Source organism: Neovison vison, chromosome 1 (genome assembly GCF_020171115.1).
Source record: "Neovison vison isolate M4711 chromosome 1, ASM_NN_V1, whole genome shotgun sequence".
Lineage (NCBI taxonomy): Eukaryota > Metazoa > Chordata > Mammalia > Carnivora > Mustelidae > Neogale > Neogale vison.
Genome location: NC_058091.1, coordinates 46,554,047 through 46,563,401, shown reverse-complemented (window position 1 = coordinate 46,563,401; position 9,355 = coordinate 46,554,047). Strand labels below are relative to the sequence as shown.

Below are 9,355 nucleotides of genomic sequence, written 5' to 3'. Positions count from 1 at the left end.
CATCTGAGAAACTTATCTGCATAACAAGACAACCCTATTACCATACATTTCCTTCCCTCACCTTCCTATAATTTGCCTACCCTGCCAAGAAGCCTGAAACTCTTTTCCTTCTTTGTTTAGCCTAAAATAGTATATAAACCTTAGTTATCTGACCACCTCCTGGGTCTTATTCCTTTGTGAAACTCCCGTGTGGAGGTATATAATTGTTTTTTTTTTCTTGTTAATCTGTTTTTTATCAGTTTATTTGCAAGCTGCAGCCATTGAACCTAGGAGGGTATAGGGAAAAAGATCTTTCCTTCCCACAGGACAGGACAGTCTCCCACAACAAACAATCACGTAGTCCCAGAGGTAAATGGCAACGTTGAAAAATCCTGCTCTATACAGACAAGGAGAAATCTAAAGCATGAAAAACCAGCTTTGAGTTTGGGAGCTTAGTAGTCTACGAGAAGCCAAACTAATTCTTGTCTCTGGCCATGTGTCTTGGACAGATCACTGAGATCTTCCATGTTTCCGACTGTGCTTAATAAAGGGGCTCTGCAGGTCAAACAGATGGGTTTTATGCCTCTGCCCGTCTGCCAGTGACAGATTAGGAGAGCCCCACCATGCTGCGTAGCTGGGAAGCAAGTGTCTTGGTGAAACAAAAAGTTCCACAAAGCACAAGGCTGAGGAACACTGGTATTTTGAGTATTAGGAAATTAGGGGAGGTTAAACCCTGTGTGTTTGTGGGGGAGCGTGTGGTGGTAGTCTGCAGGCTCAGATGAACCCCGGTAGGCTGGATGTAGATGCAGCCCCTCCTCTTGACTGCAGAGTGGGAAAGGAGATCGGCCCAGCTCCGCCCCCATCCCAGCTTTACCCGGAGATGGTGATAGCAGGCAAGGACAGACTTTCTCTGTGAAATCAGCAACTCACTGGAGCTCTGTTGGATTCCCTCTAGCTCTGTCCTTCTCCTTCCAGGGTTTCCTCTCCACCTGCTTTGGCACACAAGGATTAAGACACTTCTGTACTGGGAGGCTAGTGAGGTCCATTTGTCCATAGGCCACAGTATTTGGTAAAGGGAATAAGGAACAACAACAAAAAAAACACGTGCAGGTTTGCACACACAGGAAAACCTTTAATTTGATAATCATTCATTCAACACACATTTATTCACAGAGCATCCCTTCTGAATCAGGTATACAAAATTCTGTATTTTTCTTTCTAAAAATTTGTTTTCCACAAACTGAATGGGCAGTTTGTAATCCACGAGCGAACATCCTTCCAGGTACTGCTGACATAGCACATACCTGAATATTCTCTCTGTGGGAAACAGAGTCATAACTTCTCTGCTACTGGAACATTCTTTGCCACCTTACTTCTCGTTACATTTGAAGTGAACTCTTCTCTTAGAGACTATATGGCAAAGGACCAACTCACAACTTCAATGCCACACACTGACTCTAGAGCTCTGGTACCTTTGTCTGTGACCACGGCCCACTGTGCAGAACACGGACCTCCCGCATGCTCTGGCCGGAGAGCTGTCTGTGGGGAAAGGAGGCCTCAGCTCCAACAGTTACATCTTCAAAAAGGCCACCTGGAGAAGCAAGAAAAACCCATGATGCTTTATTATACAACACGATGAAATGGCTATGTGCACATCAAATCAGAATCCGGTAAATCCGGTCAATGAGGATGCAAGCTGATCTAAGAAAGAAAAATGACTCTTCATGGGGCCAGACACTGCCATTTTACAGCGGGAGCCAATTACTCCTTTTTTAATGAACCATGGAGTAACTAACATGATTCACATGCACTTTAAAGAAAAAAATAAATAAAAGTTTAATTGACACTCGGATTGCACTGCTGTGAAGTGATCCAGTCTTCTTCGGGAATCACTGGTCCCAATGGCTGTTTTGGCCCTTCCTTGAGCAGAATTTTGAGTCCTGAAGATTCCCGGGCAAGTCCAGTTCCTCAAGGCTAGCCTCTCCTCAGTCATGCCAATGCTTTTCATCACATTCAGTTATATTTATTGTGCTTGTCAGTAGCAACTGATCTTAAAACTTAATGTGTAAAAAAAATCCAGGCAAGTCTACTTACAAATTGAATGAGGCCCAGATCAAATGCATCTATTTTCCCAACAGTTTTAAACCACAGAGAAACAAACAATAAAGCTAAGTATAAAAGTGTAGAATGTTTTCATTCAGTGGTGATAATAAATTGGGAAGTGTGCCAGTATCAGGAAGAGAGCAGACTGCAGATTAGTGACAAAGATGGGGGAGTGTGGGAGGCCTGGCAAGCTCATGCTTGGCCTTGCTGGGCAGAGGGAAGAGTGAGCAACAGAAATAAACACATTCAGCTCTTGGACAGTTGGTTCTTAAGTCCCCAAAATGCAGTCAAAGGAGGCATGTATTTAATGATCCTTGTTAAGGGGAAAGGAAAAAGGAAGAGTCATGCAGGGCAGAAAGCATCTGCTTTATGTTGAGTAATTCAGAAGGATGTTACTCTTCATCCAGTGCTGGTGAGAAAGGCACCTGCTGAGTTTCCATATCAACTTCCTGCTGAGTTTTCTCTATCAGGTTCTGCAGTGAGGACACCAAAGTTGAAGGAGCAGGCCAGGAAGAGAGGTTATTAAGATTTCTAAACAAAATGTAAACGCAGACAATAGATACAAACTTCAAGGGCTTACTGTGAAGATTAAACGAGATCATGGGTATGAAAATACATGGGTTTCTCTCTTGTGCCTCTTCAGTGATATCAGGGGTCCATGCATATACCAGATGAGAAGCGGCAGTTCAAGAGACAACAGTGGGGCCCCTGAGGGGCTGGCCACAGAATTAGAGGGGAAGGTCGCTCAGTGTGACTTCTGGCTCACTATAGACGGTGTCTCTGCCTCTGTAGGAATGGTTCATGGGGACCTTCCAGAGAAGACAATGCCCCTGTTCATATTCAGAAATAGGGAAACCATGGATGAAAATCAGTTATCTCCTTTTTTATTTAAAAATTTGGAAAATTGCTATGTCATGGAGTGTTCCGATCAGGAACCACTCAGAATAATGGTAATACTGATAAATGTCATCATCCAAGTGGTTAATAACTTCAGCTCTCAAATCACAGACCAGTGGCTCTCAACTTGAGGTGATTTTGCCTGCCAGGGAACATGGGGCAGCGCCTGTGGACATTTCTGGTTATCATAAATTGGGAGATGCTCTTGGCATCGAGGAGGTAGAGGCCAGGGGTTTTGTTAGACACATGATGCTGCCCGTGACAGCCCCCCCACAAGAAAGGAATTATCAGTCCTAAAATGTCAATAGTACTGATGCTGAAAAATATCAACGTTATAGACACGGGATCTTAAAAATAGATTTCTCTCTTATTTTAAAAGATTTTACTTATTTATTTGACAGAGAGTGACACACAGAGAGAGAACACAAGCAGGGGGAGGGAGGGGAGAAGCAGGCTTCCCGCAGATCAGGGAGCCCCCAAGCAGGGAGCCTGAGGCAGGGCCTGATCCGAGAATCCTGGGATCATGACCTGAGCCAAAGGCAGATGCTTAACAACCGAGCCACCCAGGTGCCTTAAAACTAGATCTTTATTCGCCAATCATGTGACCTTCAACAAACTTGTCAGCAGTCTCTCTCAGCCCTTCCTCATCTGCAAAATGGGAATTATAACAGGATCTACCCAACACTTGCAAAACACTTCATAGCATAGGAAGCCTCTTTGGAATGTATTCACCCTTGGCACAACCTGTGATTTACATAAAGCAAATGAAGAAACAGAAGCTCAGAAAAATTAAGTGACTCACTCAGGAGACAGAGCTATTAAGTGGCAATCACGGACTGAGGAAGAAATTTTGAGTCTCAATGCATGCTTTTCCCACTAGAAGTTTTCAGATGAATGAGGTAAACTGCAGAGGTTTGGGGACTTTTAATCTTCATTATCGCTTCAAGTATCAAAGGTTTATTTTCTTTTGCATGCCTGTGAATATGAACTTGGGATGGAACAGCTGCATAAGAGACTGTGCTGATTAAATACTGCAAAATGGCGCTGCACTCCCTGGCCCTAAAAAGAAAAACTTTAAAATTTGACCTATTATGTCTTTTTTTCATCTCTGGTTTTCATAGTTCTGCCTGCTAAGTATGTAACGTATTTTTCGGACTTCATAACAAGAAACTGCAATCATCCTTAGGAACAGGTACTGTATAATGCACTTTAGCTTCTTTTTTATTTAAAACACTGTGAGTTAATGTATATCAAACACTGATTTTGTGTTCTCCAACTTTTATCCATGACAGCAAAAATTGCTTTCCATAACTGCCATTTATTTTGAGGATAATTTTGTTTCATTACACTGAGAAAACTCCCTGTATTTCATCTTTTTAGTTTTATTCTCAAAAGTAAAGCTACAGCTTCAGGCTCCACTGTTACATTTCTGGAACATATAGTTACAAAAGTATGTATTATTATCATAAAACAGGGAAAGTGGGTGCCTGGGTGGCTCAGTGGGTTAAGCCTCTGCCTTTGGCTCAGGTCATGATCTCAGGGTCCTGGGATCAAGGCCCGCATCGGGCTCAGTTGGGAGCCTGCTTCCACTCCCCCTGCCACTCCCCCCGCCACTCCCCCCGGCCCCGCCCGCCTGCATCTCTGCCTACTTGCGATCTCTCTCTCTGTCAAATAAATAAATAAAGTCTTAAAAAAAAAAAAAAAAAAAAAAAAACAGGAAAAGAGGGATTCTTTCCTGTTGGCTATAAGGTTGGAGTCTCCGGAGTCTCCATATTCTGTGCACCTGAATTGGGAAAGCTGGGAATAGGAAGAGGGAGAGGAAGTTAAGAGGTCTAAAAATAAATGTTTCGGCTTTGAGTCATCACCTAAAAACAATCTTCTTCAACCACAACAAACAGGGCTAGGCTGATATGATATCTTGACCAGATGTTAAGTTTAAAATGCTTCCATAAATTTATGTAATATGTTAATCACTTTTTAGTGTTCTTTCATCTTAGTTAACAAATTCATATTATTAAATTCAATTCTTCAACACAGATTTGAAATTTCAATCAGCAAAAAAATACGCTGTTAAGGTACGCTGCACAAGATAACATTAGCATTAAAAGCAAAGGCTATCTAAGTGCTTTGAGGTGTGCTAAACAAGACAGATAAAACTGGAAAATACTGGAAAACGTGAACTTCGTAATAACTAAGCTTTAGAAAAGGCTCGTTAGAATATGCACAGCCATACCCAAATGTTCCTTTTCAAGGGTGCTGTAGACTTTAAAAAATAAATGTATAAAAGCATGCCTTCAATATGTATTTTTGTGTGGGTATGGCTCATGTTCAAAGTTATGTTCTGAAACAGAATGCTTTAATGGCATGGAAAAGAGAGTTTATACTTTATATTATAAAACAAGTTTCTAAAATCAAACCTCATTTACAGAATAAAAAATAAAATGTAAATATAAAAAATCAGAAAATGACTCTTTCAAGCACTTGTCAAATATATGTAACATCTTACATAACATGAAGCCATTTTTACTAACTCACTAATTCATCATGGGTCCAGCCCATGCTGATAGTTCCTGAATTCTACTTTTTACGTTGGGTAAATAGGATAAGGTATTCCCTTCTGGGGCTGCACGCTGGCTTTATTCATTCAAGTCACTGAATCGTGGCGTGTCGTCTAGGTGCCAGCGATTGACCCAGTCACAGACCACACTGAGAAGGCATCCTCTCTCACGGTGCTAACTTGCCAGTGGGGGAGACAGCCCAGGAACGAGATGATTCTAATAAGGCGGGATAAGTTTAAGATGGATGCCTAATGCCTGCTGGGAGGAAAAAAACTATTCTTGGGTTATGAAAGGAAGGATGATTTCTGAGGCAGGACCCTGAGAGAGGTCATTATTACTCTGATTATGAATACTGTGTTGACGGGGAGGCAAAAAGCTGGCACGGCCCGGCGGGGCAAACACTCTTTCCTTCTCACAGGCGGTGGCTTGCTAAAGGAATAACTAGCAAACAGGAGGGATGAACAAAAGACCAGAGAAACAAATCAATGAGGAAGAAGAGCCTGTCCCTCTAAAATGACAGCAATTATGTGTCCACTTAACTGAAGACTGAAACTCTAGACTAAGGGAACATCGGCACAGTCTTCCAACTCCACGGTCTGCATAAAATCAGTAAGGGCATTTAGAAAGCAGGAAAAAAGAAGTAAGACAGACGTCTATGAATTATTTGAAACCTTGACCTTGTATGTTCTCTAAGCCCTGGATGCACTATGATAACTTACATGTAAATAAAAAGCCTGCCAATTTTCATCAACGTGGGAAGCGGGTAAGCATGACTGTTTTGCAGTGGACATCTAGGTGGAAAGCCCACAGTATGTCAAGTATCAGAAGAGAGGTTATGTGCGGGGAAGGGAGGAAGACTGGTGCCCTTTCCTCTCTAGACAGCATTGCAAACGTGGACTGATTCGACAGTTACTGGATCTTGGTTCTACTCCCCCAAGCAAGTAGACTCCAGACTTGACATTCTCATCAGTTCTTGCAGAATAAGGGGACAGTGGCAAATACTGCTGAAACTGGACGGTGCTCTTGTAACACTGTTGTGAACCATGAGTTCTGATGCCAGCACTGAAGCCTCCAGTTCTGGGAAGCAAACCCAGTAAGTGGGCTAATGACAGCAGATGCATGGGGCCAACATTTAGATAGTGGGAGTCTTTACATGTGACGTGAAAATATATGGCCTCAAGCACAAGATGCATTTGTTAAAATAAATTAATTCTGGGTGGGTGTTCAACTGCATGATACAAAACTGTACACCACAATACATACACCACCAATCACGAATCAAAAAGTCTTTGGAGTTTCTCATTCCTACAGAATAACTACCGCAGGAAGTCGGCAGGGGGGAACCCACAGTACCAGCGCAGGCATGGACGTGGGGCTGTGAAAACCCCACTGTGCTGTCCCGTTGGTAACAGGCGTCAGACCACATAAGTTCTGTCAGAACTAGAGTTATCAGAGCTCCGAAACACAGGAGTGTTTTCCTCCAGTATTAAGACAAATATTTAGCAGCAAAACCACTTTACTAAGTAATTTTTCAAGGAAGCTATGCTCGTTCTTACTTGTCTTTCTCACTATTGACATGCACGAGACAATATACATGGGGTATCAGTCCAATTAGAAATCCCAGGTGGGGATCTGAACCCTGAACTCGCCTGGGAAATAAAATCCCTGCCTATAGCAGATGACTGGTTTCTTCCATCTAAATAGACTTTTTTCAGTCTGTTTAGATCTTTTTTCAGTCTGTTTAGATATTTTAAATTCCTATTTTACTCGTACATAGTAATTCTTCTGAAAGGCAAGCAAGTGAGAAACATGCCAGATAAAATGCTTTCTGACCCTACTGTCAGGGATGCAGGAGAGACTAGCTTGTGAGGCTGTGGCTGTGAGTCCCCCTGGTTAACAGTGACAAAGTGCTATGAACACATTAAGGAGGCAGAATTGCAATGCTGTGAGGGATGGTCCTGGGGCCAGAACTATTCAGGTGCATGAGTGCAGAATTTTGCTGAGCAGAAAGAAGGCACAAGTTGATTTACCACACTTTTTAGGGAAAGGGCTATAGAGAGCCCCTTGGATAAATACCCAGTAGTACAACTGCTTGATTATAAGGTAGTTCTATTTTTAACTTTTTGAGGAACCTCCATACTGTTTTCTACAGTGGCTGCACCAGTTTGCATTACCACCAACAATGTAAGATGGTTCCCCCTTCTCCATATCCTCGGCAACACCTGTTGTTTCTTGTGTTAATTTTAGCCATTCTGACAGGTGTTGAGGTGGAATCTTATTGTTTTCATTTCGCAGTTTTGATTTGCATTTCTCTGATGACAAATGATGATGAGCATCTTTTCATGTGTCTGTTGGCCATCTGTGTGTCTTCTTTGGAGAAATGTCTGTTCATGTCTTCTGACCATTTTTTAATTGAATTATTTGTTTTTTGTGTGTTGAATTTTAGGTTTTTATATATTTTGGATACTAACCCTTAATTGGATATATCATTTGAAAACATCTTCTCCCATTCCATAAGTTGCCTTTTAGTTTTGTTATTTCCTTCCCTGTGCAGAAGCTTTTTATTCTGATGTAGTGCCAACAGTGTATTTTTGCTTTTGTTTCCCTTGCCTCAAGACACCTATCTGGAAAGAAGTTGCTATGGTTGATGTCAAAGAAGCTACCACGTATGTTCTCTTCTAGGATTTCTATGGTTTCAGGTCACACATTTAGATCTTTGATCCATTTTGAATTCATTTTTGTGTATGGTGTAAGAAAGTGGTCCAGTTTCATTCTTTTGCATGTAGCTCTCCCGTTTTCCCAATATCATTTGTTGATGAGACTATTTTTCCCATTGGATATCCTTTCCTGCTTTGTTGAAGATTAATTGACCATACACTTGTGGGTTTATTTTCTGGATTTTCACATTGTGTTTCAATGTATGCAAAATTTTGAAATGAGAAAATTTTACAATAGATGACAGGGTAGCAGATGCCAGGGGCTAGGGCTGGTGGGGAGAGGAGAGATGGTAGGAGTATTATAGGGCAATAGGATAAATCCTGGTTGAAATGCTGATAGAACTGCTCAATGTCTTGACTGTGGAGGTAGAAATACAAACATACACAGGTGATAAAATTGTATGGAACAACATATACATGTACACACATACACAAAGAAGTAAAATAAAACCAGAGAAATGTGAGTGAGATGGGAGAGACGGTACCATGTCAATATCCTGGTTGTGACACCATACTATACAGTTCTGTACGATGTTTCCATTGAGGGAAACTGGGCAAAGTGCACAAGCAATCTCTGACATTATTTTTTATAACTACAAGTGAATCGACAATGATTTCAATAAAAATTTCAACAATAAAAACATGTTCCAATTCTTGGCAAATGACCTTGTCTAGCTTACTTCAGTCCAGTTACCTCTACATGTAGCTTTCAGATGCATTATTAAAAATCTTGCCCACATTGATGTTCTGGTCAATATATCACTGAGATCCCATTTTCCTCCGTGGAATGACCTGACTAAGCCAGTCCGTTAATTTTGGAAGGAGTCCGGAAGCAGATGGCTATCGTGAGACAGAATACCATCACATTTAATGCAGTTGGGCTGACAGCCTAGTATTAAACACTTAGGTTACACACAGTAGCACCTTAAATCTTAGTTTGTATATGAACTACTTATTCAAAATAGTCCACTAAGCACATTCTTTTTTGCCTTTTTTTATTGCTCTGGAGTAAATAATGAAGAAAGATTCTGGCATGTTTTTAGACTCAAAATGTCAGAGCAGATTTTCTAGGCACATAATAAGCACTCACTAAATTTTTTT

General features: G+C 41.4%; 1 protein-coding gene across 3 annotated transcripts in view; it reads right to left on the bottom strand.

Moving 5' to 3' along the window:
- Window positions 1-1,090: 1,090 nt before the first annotated feature.
- The window catches only part of UBE3D (ubiquitin protein ligase E3D), a 164,263-nt gene continuing 155,998 nt past the window's right edge, over window positions 1,091-9,355 (bottom strand). For all 3 annotated transcript variants that reach the window (XM_044246552.1, XM_044246561.1, XM_044246570.1), the window contains one exon: window positions 1,091-1,570. In XM_044246552.1, coding sequence (XP_044102487.1) covers window positions 1,550-1,570 — 21 coding nt within the window. In that variant the 3' untranslated portion in view covers window positions 1,091-1,549. The remainder of the gene's footprint in view (window positions 1,571-9,355) is intronic.